The sequence below is a fragment of the Rhinolophus sinicus genome, chromosome 17, assembly GCF_057876585.1.
Source record: "Rhinolophus sinicus isolate RSI-liver-muscle chromosome 17, RSI-T2T, whole genome shotgun sequence".
In the NCBI taxonomy this organism is placed as follows: domain Eukaryota; kingdom Metazoa; phylum Chordata; class Mammalia; order Chiroptera; family Rhinolophidae; genus Rhinolophus; species Rhinolophus sinicus.
Window position 1 is genome coordinate 130,770,756 of NC_142517.1, and position 19,604 is coordinate 130,790,359.

The 19,604-nt window shown below is 36.9% G+C and overlaps 1 protein-coding gene across 1 annotated transcript in view; it reads left to right on the forward strand.

The window, feature by feature from the left end:
* Nucleotides 1–690: 690 nt before the first annotated feature.
* The window catches only part of UBXN4 (UBX domain protein 4), a 34,316-nt gene continuing 15,402 nt past the window's right edge, over nt 691–19,604 (forward strand). The window contains exons 1-6 of the mRNA XM_019731152.3: nt 691–1,063; nt 7,597–7,699; nt 10,681–10,709; nt 11,222–11,340; nt 11,945–12,122; nt 15,512–15,605. Of these exons, the coding sequence (XP_019586711.2) occupies nt 982–1,063; nt 7,597–7,699; nt 10,681–10,709; nt 11,222–11,340; nt 11,945–12,122; nt 15,512–15,605 (605 nt within the window). The 5' untranslated portion in view covers nt 691–981. The remainder of the gene's footprint in view (nt 1,064–7,596; nt 7,700–10,680; nt 10,710–11,221; nt 11,341–11,944; nt 12,123–15,511; nt 15,606–19,604) is intronic.

A 19,604-nucleotide genomic window follows, 5' to 3' on the forward strand; every position in this document is an offset into this window, starting at 1 on the left:
AAATTCATTGTCTATTCTTCTCTTTTGTATTACCACAGAAAGTAGCTGGAAAATAAATGATCTACTTTCTGCTTTTGAGTTACTTTAGAAAGCAGCTGTGGCAATAGCATAGCTAAGTGTTTTGAGGTTTTGGAATGATCTCTAGTTAATGACTAGAAAATTGCTCAAGGCCTGCATTCCACCGATACCCTCAGGTACATGGGCTGTATGGTATTACATAAGGTGATTGTCGTGGTTTTTATCCTGTCTTTTCTTCAAGTTGGGCTAATCAAGTTCAATAGAAATCAAAGCCTCGCTCTAAATCCCTACAAAGCCCACTGAGTTCCATACCGAGAGACACCAAACCCTACCACACAATGGCCACTAATCGTAATATTACATCGTTCCCCAATAAGCAGGTTCCACTCAGCAGAGGCGATTTCCTCCACACTTAAGGTCTCAAAGAGGCAGAGGACAGCATCACTCGGTCAGTGAGCGCCAGTGAGCGCCACATCCTCAACTCCCCTTTATAGCTTGTGAAGTCGCTCTCTCTGCTGCCTCCTTTAGCCGTGCCCCGGAAACCACGGTGACATTTTCCAGACATTGAGGGAGAACAGGCCTAAGAAAACTACAATTCCCGTCATGCCTCAGGGAGGTGTCGCCGACGCGCCGTAGCGGTTAGTCATCCTTCCTACAGCCTCCTTCCACTTCCGAGGCTGCCGGGCCTCAGGCCTAGTGGGCGCGCGCACCCACTGACTTGCCAACGAGACAAGGCACTGGGGCACGGTGCCGGCGGCGACGTGTGGTGTCATGTGACACGGGGCCTCTCCTCGCCCGCGCGCCTGCTGGTGTCCCTAGGGGCCGCTGACGGGTTTGCTCTCGTGCGCGGAGCGGGAGGCGGGGGACTGTGGGGGCCGCGGGGCCGGACGAAGCGGAAGGCGGGGTCAGCTCCGGGACCGCGGCGACAACACACCGAACGAGCGCCTAGGCCTGAGAGAAGCGATGCTGTGGTTCCAGGGCGCCATTCCGGCCGCCATCGCGACGGCCAAGAAGAGCGGCGCGGTCTTCGTGGTGTTTGTGGCAGGTGAAGGGAGCGGGGCCCCGAGATACGGCTGGGTCACTCCCTCCGGCCTACCTCCAACCTCAGGGGTCCCCAGCCTTTTCGTACACCGAGAAGCTGGGGCTGCCAGTCCCTGGCATTTCAGCGCCTCCCCGGTCCATTGGGCCCCGCGGGCCTGGCCCCCACTGCCCGCTTCTCCCGGCACCCGGGCAGAAGAGGCAGCGTCTCGGCCTCGCCCCCAGAGCGCGCTGAGCTCGCCGACAGCTCGGAGCTGAGGAAGGGGACGCGCCGAGCAGGCCCTCAGCCCAGCCCCGCTGCTCCCCGCCGAGCCTCGCCCGCGCCTCCCGAGGAGCTGGCGCAGACACCCCCACAGCCCCGTCCTGTGCTGCTCCATAGAGCGCTGTGTCCCCAAGGACCCACTTTGGGATGCTTTAGGCGGGGACAGGGACAGGCCATTAGGCAGTTGGGTTCGTAATTAGTAGTGGCCTCTCAGGAAGATAGCTGTGTCATCGGTAAGCAACAAAGAGAAACCACCTGATGTTCACGGTTATTGGCGTTCATATGTTCCCGAAACGCAAACATTTGAGCTTTATGTGGGTTTGAGTTTTTTCTTTTAATGATAGTAGGGGGGAATAATTGATAATATGGAATAGAATAATTGCTTTGTTGCAGGTTGATTATTTTTTCACCATTTGTTTAGAAGTAGACGTTCAGTCCTTGGTTCTTTTTTGTCTTCCTAGTCTAATATCTGCAGTTCCCAAAACGTGTATTAACTCATTTACGCTGGCTTACCCTGGGTTAATTTGCTTCGTATTTTATTACTTCCCTGTTTTTAAAAAGGGAAATTAAAAAGAAATCCTCTAGATTTAGAGTACACCTATGCCTCTACGGATTTGCTGAGTCCCATTACAGGAACTATATCAGTGTTTGTGACTACTGTTAATTTGAGGTGTATTGTTTGAAATATTTGTGTTTAATAACGGTTTACTTATTGTTAACTCATGACTCTTAGGAGACTACATAATAGCTCTATAACTTTATGCACTGCAGTAAGGAACAAGTTGTTGAAATACGAGTTTCACTTAACAAATTTAAAATTTATAGTTGTTTTAAGTTATGTTAAAATTTTAGCCCAATGCTGTTAATTTAGAAGAGCTTGAGTAGTTAATACTTTCTTATGCTGTTTTACAGGTTATATTTCACATAAACAAATAACTGCTGTAATCCTATGAAAAAACGTGGATTAAAAAAAGAAAGGATAATTAAATGATAGATACTATGCTTATTAAGAGTACAATAATTTGATGACACTTTAAGTTGTGTTTTTCACATAAAATCTCAGTTGATTTTTGTGGTAGGTAGAACAGGTTTTATTATCCCATTTTATAGATGAGGGAAATTAACATCCACTGTGGTTAAGTGACATGCACCAGGGTCACAAAAAGGATTTACATCTTGTCTTGACAATTTGTTTCAGCAGTTTCAAAAAAGTGCCTTTTTTTTGTTCCTTAAGGAAAAACCTGAACAACTGTAGACTTTATTTAATTACTGAAATTGGTGTAGAAATCAGGAAATCTAGGATTCTGGTAGTCATGTTTTTACAAAAAACACAATTGATGTCCAAATGTTCCTAGAAGGCACTCTTGGGCTAATCAGTTAATTTAAAAGAAGAAATGCTAGATATAATTAACGAATATTTGGAAACAGTAGTGCTAATTATTACAGTAGTAAAATAAAGTTATAGGTCTTTGGGGCTTTGTGTGTATATATGCATTCTTCAGTTAACGTTTTACTGATGAACACATATTATACTTTCAGAATTTCAATCACTGTTGAATGTTTGCATGAAGGCCGTTAGCAGTCTGTCAGAGAATCTGTCTGTCCCTTGACTCATTCAAAATACTGTTGGCTCTTCTAGAGTTTTAGGAAGTTAATCTCCAAGACTACCATGTTTCCCCAAAAATAAGACCTAACTGGAAAATTAGCACGAGCATGGTTTTTCAGGATGCTCGTAATATAAAATAAGCCCTAATGCGTCTTTTGGAGCAAACAATATAAGACCTGGTCTTATTTTGGGGAACTACAGTAGGGCTTATTTTATATTACGAGCATCCTGAAAAATCATGCTAGGGCTTAATTTCTGGTTAGGTCTTATTTTCGGGGAAACACGGTAAGTAGGATTAGTGTCACTTCAGGAATTTGTAGGCAATGGAGTCATGAAACTGCAAAACGTACAGGTTGTCTAGACCTTTGTTCATAACTCTGAAGAATAAAGCTAGAACTTGATTTTCTTAGATCTGAGACCTCAACATTAATATACTAACTCAGTAAAATTTTAAAAATATATAGCTGGAAGGAGTGGTCATAAGGGTATACTTTGGTTCATATAACCACTCAAGTGGGAAACATTTTAGACAACTTTATATTTAGTGGAATTTTCATTGATGAATTAAATATCATAGGTTTGATGTTAGGGTACTGGAGAGATTACTACTAGTGCAGCCAAAAAATTAACAAGGCTTTTGAAAGTATCATAGCTATGTAAATTGAAAGAGATAAAACTGAGAAAGATTTTGATTCTGTTCTTGGAAAGGTAGAATAATCTGACAAGGATCCTGAAGCAAAGGTGTCAGTTCACTGACTAGTGTTGTTAAGTGGGCTAAAATTTCCTTGACAGACGCTATTTACTGCCTTTTTGGGTTAAAATAGATCATAAAAATCTTTAGGTTTTTGACCAGTGGTGGTTTTGTAGGTTGGAATCGCTGGCTTTACTAGGGTCTGCAACACTTCACTTCTGAGTTGGTACTGTTCTCTTTAGCTACCTTTACTTTGGACAGTGTTGATAACACTAAGGAGACAATATTTTCTCCTGAAATTTTAGGCCATCCTAACTCCATATTATAGTTCTAATTTGATTAAAATAAGAAACCAAAGATACCGAAGTTGACTATTAACAACCTCGCTCAGAGAGTGTTAAGATAGCTCTCATTGAGTTAAGTGATTCCATTCAGCCTTACACCTCTTGGTCAAGCAGCTGCTGCTGACATTAGGCTGAGTCACAGACAGACATTAGTAGTGAGGATGTGACATCTGGGACTCTAACACATGGTACCACATCGGTGAGGGAGTGCAAAGCACCAACCTCAGCAGTAGCACGTCCTCCTTCCAGCGGCCTACTTGACATCCCGACTTGGATGCCTCACAGGAGTCTCAAGCCTGTCTATTTACTGTCTGAAGCTGTTTTTTCTCCCCCAGCGTTCTGCAGTCCAAGTACACGGCACCCCCTTACATCCACCTTAATAAACCCTAAGTGTGGCTGTCATCTTTCACTCCTAACTCTTCATTTTCATTTTATTTTGTGCTCCCTGTTGTTCGTGACATTCCTAATTACAGAGGCCTTTCCTTACACCCAAATTCTGCTAGTGAGCTCTTCTGGCTCTTAGCATGGCTCAGCCCTTTCATCCTTTAAGTCCTACCTTAAATGTCACCCAAAGGGCTTCACTGACCAATCTAAAGAGGTCTCATTATGTTCTCATAATTCTATTCTTTTTCCACAGCATTTATTACTATAATTATTTATGATTGTTTACTAAACAAGTACTTTTTTGTACCATTAGATTTTTAAGCTCCACTGAGGACAGGCAGTGTTTCATTTGTTTTATATTTAGTTTATAGCCCCATGCCTCACACGAAGTAAATGTGGAACAAACTCGTGAATATATGAGAGAATGAATAAATAGTATCCCTCATGCCTCACACTCTTCTCTAAGAAGTATTTGTAGTAAGAATGTTCCCATACAGCTATTTCCTAGGATGATAGTCTTGTCATTGATTTGGAAGAGATGCTCAGAATGATCTCACTGTAACTGGTACTTTTCCCCATCTGATTCTTCAACATCTAGGAGTCCCCTGATGGGCTTCTTTTTTTTTTTTTTTGGTCTTGGCCTTTAGATGCATTCTAGTCCCTATTTACTTTTCCATGGCCAAATTTTTCAAGCCCCTGTTCCTGGTATTCCTGGATCTCGTCTCACATGAAATATACTCAAATATGCAGCTTTAATCAAGTATTGTAAGCATGCCAAGACACTATACCAAAAAATTAGCTATTAATTTCACAAAATAGTTATTGAGAGCCTGCTATATGCCACTTATGCCAGGTTCTGTTGTAGGCGTTTGAGTTGTATCAGTAAATAAAAAGGAAAACAGCCCTTGCCCTTCTGAAGCCTGCCTGCTAGTGGAGGGAGACAATCAACTGTATACATAATACCGTGTTTCCCCGAAAATAAGACCTAGCTGGACCAGCAGCTCTAATGCATCTTTTGGAGCAAAAATTAATATCAGACCCAATATTATATTACATTATACCCAGTATTATGTTACATTATATTATATTACATTACATTATATAATATAGGACCCAGTCTTATATTAAAATAAGACTGGATCTTATATTAATTTTTGCTCAAAAGATGCATTAGAGCTGATTGTCCGGCTAGGTCTTATTTTCAGGGAAACATGGTATGTATGTGTGTATATATGTGTGTGTATGTATATATATACATGTACACACATATATGTATATTTTATCTTTCTTTTTTAGATTAGTTTTTAAATTTCTGTTATAGAGGACGAAGGGGGAAAAAACAGGAAATACAGGACATTTGCGAATAATCGGAGGGTGTAATTTAAAGTGGTGATTAGCGAAGGCCTCATTGAGAAGATAATATTTGAGCAAGGACTTAAGGTAGTTGAGAGTTAACCACGTAGATATCTGGGGCAAGAAAATTCCAAACAGAGGGAATAACAAGTGCAAAGACCTTAAAGTGAGTGTGTCTTTCATATTTGTGGAATAGAAAGGAAAGGAATAGCAAGAAATTAAAAGGAAATAAGGTCAGGGAGGTCACTGGACTTTGGCTTTTATTTTGAGGGAAATAGGGAACCATTGTAGGATTCTGAGCAAAGGGTTGATATGATCTGACTTTCTAAGGGAAGTTGCTGTGTTAAGACTAGATTGAGCAGGGAGACCAGTTAGGAGGTTATTATAATCACTAGGTGAGAGGTGGCAGTATAAATCAGGTGGTAGCAGTGAAAGTGGTAAGAAATAGTTACATTCTGGATATGCAGTTGACCCTTGAACAGCACAGTTTGAATTGCACAAGTCCGTTTATATGTGGATTTTTTTTTTTTTCCAATAAATGCATAGAGTCAAAAGCGATGCGGATTTTCGATTGTGTGGGCCAAGGGTTTGGCGCACCAGTCCTCACATTGTTCAAGGGTCAACTGTATTTTGGAGATAGAGTCAGCTGAAGTCAAAGGTAACTCAAGTTTTTGACCGAGAACTGAAAGGATGGAGTTACCATGAATAGATAACAGATGGGGAGGCTAAAAAGGTAGATTAAATTGGAAAAGTGGGGCCCACATGGAAAGAAAGCAGTTTCCAGAAGAGTATGTATACAATGATCTCATTTTTGTTAAATGAAAAATGTGGCCTGAAAACTTTTTATTACTAAATTGGCAAATGTTGCTCACCTTTGAGAAAACACTTGGCTCTGCTAACCTCAGAAATATTTTTTAATGACTTACTTGGGTAAGTTTCCCTCTGCCCATCAATAAGTGGTTATGCTAAAATTTGGATATTACATGTCTAAAATGGAAACAATCTCTTGATAGGTGTAACTTTTAAAATATATTGTCATTGAGGTATAACACAGTATATTAAGTGAAATATATTATGTGAACAGCTTGATGGATATTTACATATGAATACAGCTGTGTAATTGTCAGCCAATAAGATGTAAACATTTCCAGCAGCCCAGAAGGCTCCTTCCTGCTCTTTCCCAATAAGTAGCATCTCCACCAAGGTAACCACTATGCTGAATTCTGTCACCATAGATTAGTTTTGGAGCAGCATAACTTTTATGATTAGCATACCATAATAAAAAGCAAGTCCAGGACTGTAAACAGAATGTGCCTGCCTCTCTCTGTCCACCTTGGAGGAATTCTGGAGAATAAATGCTGTTCTGTGGAGGATATTGAACTCAAAAGTGCTACATAAAGAAAGAGTAGTGTACATTTATTTTCTAAAATCATGTACAGAAGGCAAAATAGTCACTATATATACATTTCTACCCATGACTTCTAATTATTGTGGATACTATTTGCATAACTTGGATGTCTTTTAGAAAATGCTGTGTATAATCTAAGTGGCAGTATTTTGTTTTTCATTTTTATTAATAATGCATATAGTCACTTTTCATTTTATGGGAAAATTCCGTTTTCAAATTTGGTAGAAAATAGTATTTGTGGGATCATATTTTATTTGAAGTTCCAGAATTCGAGGGAAAAGAATCAGCAGATACTGGCCTTGTGTTATAAGAATCCTTGAAATTTTTTTTTTTTAATTTATTGGGGGTGACAATTGTTAGTAAAATTACATAGATTTCAGGTGTACAATTCTGTATTATATCATCTATAAATCCCATCGTGTGTTCACCACCCAGAGTCAGTTCTCCTTCCATCACCATATATTTGATCAGAATCCTTGAAATGTTTTATAGGTGATGATGAGCAGTCTACACAGATGGCTGCAAGTTGGGAAGATGAGAAAGTGACAGAAGCATCTTCAAACAGTTTTGTTGCTATTAAAATCGATACCAAAAGGTTTGCTTATGTTTTCATTTTTAATATATTATATAGTCTTTGGTTGTGATTTATGGTGATGCTTGCAAATTATGAGAATGTTGATTTTTGTCTAAGGCATATTGAGGACTTAAATTCTGATTTCCATTTTCCAAATTCATCATATCGTGCTGAAAAGCTTAAGCTCTGCTAGTCTACCAAGCAGGAATACATTGGAAGTAACTATAAATCATTGAATATCTCTGAAAGTTTCACCACTCTTTTGGGGTCTTTTTTTTTTTTTTTTTTAAAGATTTTATTGGGGAAGGGGAACAGGGCTTTATTGGGGAACAATGTGTACTTTCAGGACTTCTTTTTTCCAAGTCAAGTTGTTCAATCTTAGTTGTGGAGGGTGCTGTTCATCTTCAAGTTGTTGTTCTTTCAGTCTTAGTTGTGGAGGGCGCAGCTCAGCTCCAGGTCCAGTTGCCGTTGCTAGTTGCAGGAGGCACAGCCCACAATCCCTTGCGGGAGTCGAACCGGCAACCTTGTGGTTGAGAGGAGGCACTCCAACCAACTGAGCCATCTGGGAGCTCAGCGGCAGCTCAGCTCAAGGTGCCGTGTTCAATCTTAGTTGCAGGGGGCAGAGCCCACCATCCCTTGTGGGACTGGAGGAATTGAACTGGCAACCTTGTGGTTGAGAGCCCACGGCCCATGTGGGAATCAAACCGGCAACTTTTGGAGTTAGGAGCATGGAGCTCTAACCGCCTGAGCCACCGGGCCGGCCCCCTTCACCATTCTTTTGGATCCTATTTTTAGGAATGAAGTCATTTAACTCAATAGGAAAAAGAACATTTATAGGTCCCTCATAGTACCTGATATCCACAAGTCTGTTTTATTTGTTCATCCATCCCTTCTCTGCCCCTAAATTTTTTTTTTTGTTATAGAAAATTTCAGACATACACAAAAGTAACAGAAGAATGTAATGAGTCCCCAGGTACTTGTCAGCTACTTTCGTAATTATCAACTCGTGGTCAGTCTTATTTCATCTATACCCCCACCCACTTCCACTCATCCCATATAATTTTGAAACAAATCTGTCATCGTATCACTTCATCTATACATCTCTTACTATGACTCTGAAAGATAAGCATTCTTAATTTTTTAACATAACTAATACTGCAAAGGCAAAATAATAATTCCTTAATATAAAATACCCAAATTTTCAATTGTCTGAGTCATAGTTTTATTATTAATTTGTTACAGTTTGTTTGGTTCAGAACCATGGCGGTCCACATATTGTGATGTGTTGAACTCTATCGTATCTTTTAGTCTGTAGGCTTTCCCTCTAGATGTCTCTCTGTGTCTTTTTCTTTGCAATTTATTTTGTGAAGAAACCAAGTTATTCATTCTGTAGTTTCCTACAGTATGGATTTTGTTGATTGCAGCCCTGTTAGGGTCATTTGGTTTGTTCCCCTTCCTCTATTTCCTGTAAATTGACAGTTGGATTCAGGCTAGATTATTTTTCTGCCTCAAGACTACTTCATGGATGGTGGTATGTCTTCCATTAGAAGGCACATAATGCCCTGTTGTCTCTCTTTATGATGTCAGCAGCAACCTAACGTCAATCATCAATGATCAAAGCCTAGAAACACTAATTAATTAGTAATTGCAAAGTGGTATTCCTGTCCTTTGATGTTGAGAATATCAGAATTAATAATGTTTGAAAATTATTTTCAAGATTAAAATATTCAGAAATTTACCTTTAAGTTTATAAACTTTATTTAAAAAATTTCAATATTAATAAAAACTTCATTAATTATAGTACAGCCTACCTCACAATAACTGTTACTAAACTATGTATTTATTAATCTATAATAGTTTTTTGAAAAGAATATTTTAATGTATATTGTACCATATTGCCTGTTACCTTCCAGAAGCACCTGTAATGGCAGGATGATTGTTACTGAGAATGTGGGAAAAAATGAGAATTTCAGAATTCTTGAGATTATGTACAGACTTATTTGTCTAGCATTTTTTAAAACAAATTTTTATTAGCGAATGCAGGGATATTTGTGTATAGTGATGGTTGTTTTTGTCACTATGGACTGCCTTCTAATAGACTGTAGTGTGTCTTTTAAATTATGAAAAGTAAGTTTTATTTGTTATACAACAATAACAAAATTACCTAATGTTCTAGGAACATTTTAGTGTATGTTTATTTATGAGATAGCCTGCATTGAAAATAAATCGGTAGGAAATGCATCAAAAGTTTAAAGTGGTTATTTCCGAGAAGGTAGGTTTCTTGGTAATATTTTTTATACTTTCCTATTATATTTTCAGATGTTTTTATGGTAATCATGTTTTATATTCAGAAAACAAAATTCTAGTTCTTGGACATATTAATTTATTCTTAGATTTACTCATCTACATTGATGAATATCTCTTATTCACATTGTAGTATGAAGTCTCTCTCCTATCCCTGTCTTTAACCACCCAGTTTCCTTTTCTCGTGGCAACCAAATCAAGAAAAAATATTTGTTTTCCTCCCATTTTTTTACACAAATGGTAGCGAGCTGACATACTTTTTTGTATCATTTTTCTTTTTATGATTGCATAATCAGTTTTTATTGCTGTATATTTAGGTTGTTTTGAAGCCTTTGTTATTACAAGTATTATATTATCACTTTCACAAGTAAGTCTTCTTGTTACAAGTTAAGATACTGTATTCAGGTGTGACGCCTGCTGAGGAAGCAACATGACAGATACTGAGTATTAGCCACCAAATCCAGCCACTAGTTCGTGGGGTACAAGAAAGAGTTCTTTAATCTGAAAATTATAAAACAAACCGAAAAAGGTCTGAAATAAGAATTGTATTTTTCTCTTTCTAGCTCATGGCTGTGAAAGGAACTAGTATTTTCAGAAAAATGCTTGTAATTGGTACAGTAAATTTTTATAAAAACAACTCAGTATTTTGGAAATACTTGCATTCGCTTAGTGATTTTCTGTTTGATTTTGTTTTACAGTGAAGCCTGCCTACAATTTTCACAAATCTGTATCCTTTCAATGAAGAATCTGCTCTGTATATATTTTGCTTGGAGGTTTACCTTTGTCTTGGTTGATTCGTGACATTCAGATATTACTCATTTTTATTTAGAATTCACACATTCTTGTTTATAGGAACTTTTCCTACTAAGTGTCCTTATTTGTTACAATACATTGTAACAAATGGAATCATAGGGAGTTTTTTTATTGTGAACATCTAGAAAGCAGTATGGGACAATTTGGAATGTTAGAAGTAGCTGGCAAGAGGCAAGATAGATGTAAAAGTTATGATAGAGGGGGGTGTAGTGGATGTTCTCCACTCAGACGTGCAATACAAATCCTAATTCACGTATCACATGCACTATAGGCATAATGATACAGTAGTTGAAATTATTTTGTAAATATGTTAGCTGATTATATTGTGAAATTCACAGATGATTTGTTTTGCTTTGTTGTCAGTAGTGTTTCATAAAATTATTCCCTTGTTTCCCATGAATTGTTAGACTTAATTAAACTGTACAGATCCTGTTGTGTGTGTTCCATCCAGTTTCTTTATTGGTGACAGTGGAATTCCCTTGGAAGTAATAGCAGGAAGTGTTTCAGCAGATGAACTTGTGACCAGAATTCACAAAGTCCGGCAGGTGAGAAGGAACAGAATTGTTCTTTGTATAAACATGTGAAAATGATATGCCAGGAACTCGACATTGGAATATTTTTGGAGCTGCTCTGTATATTCAGAAATCTGCCGTGTCATTAAACTTGAAAGGTAGTAAATACTCTCTTCCTGGGCTGGTTTTAAAAATAGCATTAGGAAGTTAGAGGTGCCTGTACCCAATACTTGGGTGACTTCTTATTTTTCCTTTTCCTACTTCAACCAACCACAAAATGTACATCACTCTTTGTTGCAAGAGAGTTGCTGTCACATTAAAGTACTAAGGGTATATTGCTTGGCGTGTTTTAAGGACCCTACTGTATTTCTCATTTGCATAAACTTGGGCAGGTGGCTAATGTAGCTAGTAACTTTTTTCCTTGAATTGTAATTTGAAGGAAAAGCAATGCTGTGCTTTATGCTCTTGGCACCTTGCAGTAGAATTCCATAGGATTATGTCACGTTTAGGATTATATACTTCAGACTTACCTACTTAGAAGTAAAGAGTATACCTTGACTTACTCATATTTTGGTCTCATCTACTATGTTAAGTTAGATTCTTATCTGTTATTTAAATTTCAATGTTTTCTCCCTAGATGCACTCATTAAAAGGTGAAACATCAGTGGCAAATGGCAGCCAGTCAGAAAGTTCAGTCTCTACGCCATCCACCTCATTTGAACTCAACAACCCTTCTGAAAACTCTCAGTCCAGAAATGTAGAGCTTTGTGAGACACCACCTCTTTCTCCTGATACAAAGTCAGATTCTGCAACAGGTAATTTTTAATGTACTCTTTTGGGTACAGGAGAAGTACTCCTTCACTTTATTTTAAAGGCCATGGATTAATATTCTTAAAAATAAAAATTTTGTATTTCTGTTCCTCACATTCATTTAACTTAAAATTTAAGGGTTTTCTTAAATACATGTGTTTGTCATTTAGTGGCAGAAGAGGATAAAGTCAGTCAATATGCCATTCAAACCCAAATAGGCAACAGTCCAGAAGAGTTGATTTGTAATATCTGCTACTGTACTGTGTTTCAGGGACTGTTGTTATGACAGCAGTTTTATAAATCTCTTCCCAGCCAGAGGATTTCAAACGATCCAAGTGAATTAATATATTTGGAATTATTTTATAACCTATAAAATATTATAAACAAGAGGATAGTATTTGCATTTTTAAAATTAGAATCAAAAAGTAATTGTGAACTAGAGCTTGTAGAAATAGTGGTGTGACTGAAGAGGGATTGATAGAAAAAGCAAAAGAAATTTATACTGTGTCCTGGGAATTGTGATCAGAGTTGTCTTGTGTAATGTAGTTTGTATTAGGCAACATAGGGTTAGATAAATCAAGAATATTACTATCCTAAAAGATGATCCTGCTCCATCATCCTGGGTAGATAATTATCAAGCCTCTGTCTGAATACATTTAATGACAAGAAGCTCATTACCTTGCCTAGGAAATCTATTCTATTGTTGAAGCCCTAGTTTTTAGGAAAAAACTAGTTGAAACTTGATGCCCTATAATTTTCCATTAACTTTAGTGCTTCTTATGGAGTTACACATAACAGGTTTTGAATATTTGAAGAACAGCTATCAGGTCCCTTCTCAGTAATCTCATTTTAGGGTTTTACATGCACAGATCACTCAAATTCTGGATGCGTACGGGACTGGGGGACTTATGAATGTATTCCATTTAGGTGTACAGCAGAATAGTCATCTTTTATATTTACCTGGATATTTATCATTTCCAAAATTTTTCATTCCTTTTGGAATACAAATGCTCCCTGACCTGTAATGGGGTTATGTCCCCATACACCCATCGTAAGTTGAAAATACCGTAAGTTGAAAATGAATTTAATACACATAACCTAGTGGACAACATACTTAGCCTAGCCGACCTTAAATGTGCTCAGGACACAATATCAAAAAAAACATTATCAACACAGGACACGTAGAGTATTGGTTGTTTACCCTCATGATCGCATGTCTGACTGGGAGCTGTGCCTTGCTGCCACTGGCCAGCATCACGAGAAAGTATCTTACTGCATATTACAAAACCAGGAAAAGATCAAAATTCAAAGTATGGTTTCTACTGAATGTGTGTATTGCCTTTGCCTCATCATAAAGTCAAAAAATGGTAAGTCAAACCATTTTAAGTGTGTGTTCAGTAGGAATGTGATCACTTTTCTTTAGTAATTAAAGTGAATGCCAGGGATATTCCTACCTTTATAACAGCAAAAAGTTTATCAAAACTTAAAGGTAACTTGTGGACAAGCTGAAAAAAAGTGCTGTATAACAATATACCGTATTGTGCCGTGTATAAAGCGCTCCCATGTATAATGTGCACCCACGTTTTCGGCCCAAACTTGCAGAGGAAAAAACCTTTCATTTTAATTTTTTAATTCAAATTTTTATTTGTTTACATTTAGGTGCTTGTTTTTTGTATTATAAAGGAAATTTAGCATTTATTTATTACTTTTAAATCATAAGCATAAATAAAAGAATTAAAAACATTTTTATAGATAAGTAATTAATACTACCGATGTATAATGTGCATTCTTATTTTTCCCTCACAAATTTGGGCAAAATGCACACTATACACAGCAAAATACGATGGTTAGTTGGATTTATGACTCATAAAGAAAAAGGGATAGCTGTCATACAGAGGAAGATTTCTAATGGTATGCCATAGAGATCACTGTCTGTGGAAAGGGTCGAAAATATACACTATACGGTTGTACCTTTATGGATGAAATAGCTTATTAACTTATCCAAGTGTTGCATTCAGTAGTGTGCTGGTAAATATGTTTAAAAAGGCTTTTTTTTTAGGGAAAAAAAAGCTTTTATTTGTAGTGTTTGCTGATTTCCAAGGTGTAACTACTCCTATGGCTGATTTCAAGCTGCCTAGATGAATGCAGAGGTAGGAAGAGATGTGCACCATTGGCTTTACTTAGTAATTCTAGTATTTCTACCATGGCTATGATAACTAAAGACTTACTATGTGTCAGTCTTAGTAAAAGTCTCAGCATTTTACTTCTATTAACTCATATTTCTCATAACAACTCTACGAGGTTACTTATCCCCATTTTACAGATGAGGCACAGGTAAAGTAACTTACCGACGTGACAGAATAGAACTGGAACCCAGACTTTGTTGCCCCATAGTCCTTGCTTTTACAAAGATCAAAAATGTAAAGAATTGAGTTGGTGGCGAGTAGTAAGGAAGGAAATGGCAGCAAAGGTTCTAGAAAGACGTTCCAGACTATAGCTGTCCTATACAATAGGCCAGGACAAAGTTCTATCCTTCAGGAAATTATTAAAAGAGTACTGGTCTGCAGAAGCATCCCTTAGGCTAGTGTTAAGTCTAGAGCAATACCCAGGATTAAACTTGGCCTTTAGAGCTTCACTGTTGAATACTGTACCTACAGCCACGTGTGGCTATATTAATTAAAACTAAATACAATAAAAAGTTTAGTCCCTCACCTGTATTAGCCTTGTATCAAGTGCTCGGTAGCCGACAGCATAGATATTGGACAATGTTGCTGTAGAGTGAAGCCTATTGTGTTTCCCCGAAAATAAGACCTAGCTGGACAATCAGCTCTACTGCGTCTTTTGGAGCAAAAATTAATATAAGACCCAGTATAATATATTATATTATATTATATTATATTATATTATATTATATTATATTATATTATATATTATATTATATTATATTTATTATTTATATTATATTATACCGGGTCTTATAATAAAATAAGACCGGGTCTTATATTAATTTTTGCTCCAAAAGACGTATTAGAGCTGATTGTCTGGCTAGGTCTTGTTTTCAGGGAAACACGGAACCTATAGCCGGGCATGCTTACGCTATTTTGTTGTATCCCCTCTTGACAGTTTTATATTTCTTCATGTTTTACCTTTGACCTTTATATTGGTAGGCTTCAACTGAGTAACTACCTTATTTCCTGTTGATATACTAGTATTGTGTCCAGATTCAAACTTCAGAATTAGTAATAGCTCATTTCTTATCTCTTGCTCCATTCTTAGGAAAAATATGTAATGTTTAAGAAACAAGATTAACAAATGTTGTAACCCCCAACCTTTATATCTTTTAAAAAGTGGCATTAAATGCAATATTCATATTTCTTTTTACTTAATAATTAAGGAGGAGAAAGTTCGAGTCATGCCACTCTGTCGCAGGAGCCTAATGGATGTTCAAATCAGAGATCTGCGGAGGACCTCACTGTCAGAGTGGAAAGGTTTGCTCTGTTTTTGGAGATAGTATTTTGTTAAAACAATGGTTTCTAGTTATTTCTTTAATTTGAGTAAAAGCTAAAATTACACAAATGAAGTTTCAGAATTCTGGGTTGAAATTTTTTATTACCTGACCAACTTTCGTATCCATAGAGATTACATTCTAGAAGTGAAGTTCTTCTGTATCTCTGAAATCATCAGTCATTTTTAGGTATGATCATTCTACGAATCGTTTTTTTTTAACTGGCATTTTGGTACGTGTGTGTTTCCATCTGTCACTTTGCTTTTATCTCTCTATGCTATAGGGTAAGTTCCAGATGGGCAAGCACTTCAGCTAATTTTATGACTATGTACTGAGACTGGGTTCTGCATAAGTGGATGTCTATTAAGTGTCATGTGTTATTAGATGGTCTAATAACAAAATACAAACTTCTGATGATTTCTTGTGGTTTCTAGTTGAATGTTTTTTAATGAGATAGTTATTAGCAAATCATAGTCTTTTATACTATAATTCTTAAAAGTTATATGAGTTAATGGTGTAAATGGATAAGCAGAAATATATTTAAATCTTGACATAAAACCACTTAGTGTTATACGGCCGTTAGGAAAAATTCCTAAGACTTGACATTTTCTTGTTCACATAGATAGTATGGAGAAACAAGGTTCAAAATGATTGCTGACAGTGGGTGTTTGAGTTCACTCTTGACTATAAAAATTGGCTTCATTTCAGCAAAACCGAGATTCTTGTTGTTTTCTCTAGGAGTTGGGGCAGGGCCAGGATCTTGAGGTGAAACAGGATAGATAGACCTTCTCACAGTGTGAGAAATGGTGGAAGGCTGGAAGAACAGCAGCAAGGAACCAAAGTTCCCAGGGGCTCAACCTCTTTTGTTTCCTTCTATTTCACTAACACCAAGTACACCACCGGCACCCCTCACTTGCACCACCCTGGGTTGAAGTAAAAATCAAAAATCAGAAAAGGATTTGGGTACTGGGAGGAATGAGAAGAAACACGGCAAGTAGCCTTTTATCATGGTGTGGGGTCAGGTGCTATTTAATTGCAGTGGGAATGGGGAGTTTCTGTTACCCCCCTTTTTTAAAAAATTAATTTTCAATTACAGTTGACATACAATATTATGTTAGTTTCAGGTGTGCAACATAGTGATTTATATAACTTATAAGTTTTGTGACTTATGAAGTGATCATCCCGATAAGTCTAGTAGCCATCTGACATCATACATAGTTATTACAATATTATTGACTATATTCCCTATGCTGTACTTTACATCCCCGTGACTATTTTTATAACTGTCAGTTTGCATCTCTTAATCCCTTTTACCTTTTCACCCATTCCCTCAACCCACCCCCTGTTGTTTCTTAGTAGCTTCCATTCTTATGTAAGGTAGTACCTGCTGTGTCTGCCTGTGTGGTTCTATAAATACAATATAATATACCATTTTAACTTAAAAAGTTATATGTATACTGGTGAATATGTGCTACATATAGTATAATGAATCATGAAGACACTTTAAGACATACAACAAAATGTTTATACTATCAATGAAAGAAGAATTAGGGATTTTATTTTATTTTTTTGCTTTGTTCTGAGGTTGCTAAATTTTCTTCATGGAACATTATTTTATGATTAGCATATCAAGTCAGAATGGGTCTACAGTTGTTTGAGATTCCTTAAACTGAAAAATAACTTTAATGTGCTCTTGGAAATGACATATATGCAATTTTTAAAGAAGCTTATGCTATTAGGACCGTACATTAAATATATGTGGGCTGGGATCTTTAAAAAAAAAAAGGATACTCACACCAAAATTGGATGAAATGTTGCCAGATTCTTAATAATGAAACAGTTTTCATTGGGAAACAACTATTCACTGCTTGGACAACTCTTGAAAAGTCCAGTTCATATGGTCATATAATTAAAATTGTATAAGTACTTCAAATTGTTGCTGAGATTAATTTATCAGATTCAACCAATAAAGCCTAGGTCCTGATACTAATTAATTCACAGACTGAGGTCCTGCATTTTATTCATCTGAGTTATACCCAATTAGGAATTTTGTTCCTTTTGTGGAATCTGATTCATTGACAATGACTAAAAACACCGAGCTATGTAATATTCCTATCCCAAATGTCCTCTTAGCTGAGCATTTCTATACCCTTAAGGTTGCCTTCATCTCCACTGGCCCCTGTCGTAGACTCGATCTGTTTTCATGCCTCTGACTCACTCATCCTCTACAAGGATATTGGACTCTGCAACCACAGCATGCTGCTGGTTTCCCTATCTCACAGCACTGAACTACAGTGCTTTTACTCAAACCACGTTAAGTTGGACCCATCAGTCCCTGTGGTGTATTCTGATATTTATACAGTTATGTAATACCAAGCTCTATAAAGCAAAATTCATGCATTTTTCTCTAACTTTGATGATATTTTAAAATATATTTCATGCAAATTAAAAGTTCAACCTTAAAATTTGGCAGGGCGGATTAGTAAATGTAGGATTCTCCTCTGAGGCTGTAGTATCTCTTTCTAGAGACCAAGTTTTTGGAAAACTAATTATTCCACACTAGGTCTTAGGCTTTTTTCTCATCTAGCTTGAAGGAAAAGTAATTTTGTTTGGGGAAAAGGTGACTAAACCAAATTGGTGGCAGCTCAGAAAATCATCCTATCTTATATGTAATGAGAACGTGGACTTTCTGTCTTGAACTGCCTTTTCTCAAGGGAAGTAAACTTGATTTTTTTTAAAAATGGATTGGTGATTTGTAATTGTGAGACAAAAACATTTTAATACTAATTAAAATATATACAGTGTATTATTTTTAAAGCTAAAAGATGTGAAATATAAATATTTTAGTGATTCAGATGAAAAGATACATCTTTTAGTTAAAATTCATTATTTGGTTTATATTATTATGTTAAAAAATTGGCAGGTTTATCAGGGAAAGATAATATATAGTACCATCAGTTTCCAATCTTTTATTTGGAAAGGTTTCAACCTCAAAGAGTTGAAAGAGAAATATAATGACTACCTTTTTTTGCTGATTTATTTAAAAGTTGCAGGAATCATTTTCATTTCACTTTAAATATTTGCATGTATCTCCTAATAATAAAAACATTGGCTGAGGCTTTGTTCGGCTCTGAGCAGGGGCTCCAGCCTGGGTTGGAGCCTGGGGTCTACACCCACTACCCATGCCCTGCCCCATCCCTTAGTCCAGTAAAAGAACAAGTAAGTGGTAGATTCCCAGATACAAATGTGATGAAACATTGGATTTGGTATGAAGATGAAGTGGGCTTTTCAACCAAATTAGAACAAAATTGCATCTCTTTTTCTCTGAAGAGAATTTTATAGGGGGTATGAAATTAAAGAATAGACATTTTCAGATTTTATTACAATACCATTATCACACTAACAAAACTGTAAACTGATACGGGAAGATTATCTAATACTCGATCATATTCATACTGCCCCAATTAGCCTAATAATATCCTTTATAACTTTTTTCCCCAAATCAGGATCCAATCAAGGGTCATTCATTGAATTTAGTTTAGTCTCTTTTAATCCAAAACATTTCCTTTGTTTTGTTTTTTAGTTTTTGTTTTCATTTTTCCTGATTTGGACATTTTTGAGTCGGCTAGTTGTTTCTAGAATGTCTCTTGATCTGGTCCCTGTTTCATCGTTCTAGATTCAAGTTAAACTTTGATGAGTACGTTACCTAGATAACGTTTGTCCTTCCCATTAGTCACATCAGGAGGCAGCTAATATCAGACGTATGCATTACTGGTGATGTTAAGTTTAATGATTGGTGAAGGTGGTGTCTGTTGGATTTCTTAATTAAAAAGATACCCTTTCCCCTAGTTAATAAGTTATGTGTGGGGTGATTCTTTGAAACTGAATATGCTATTCCTCAAAAACTTTCAACCAGTCGTTTTGGTATCCATTCATTTTTGCTTGGATCAGTTATTTCACTGGTACTTTAAAAAGGTGATTT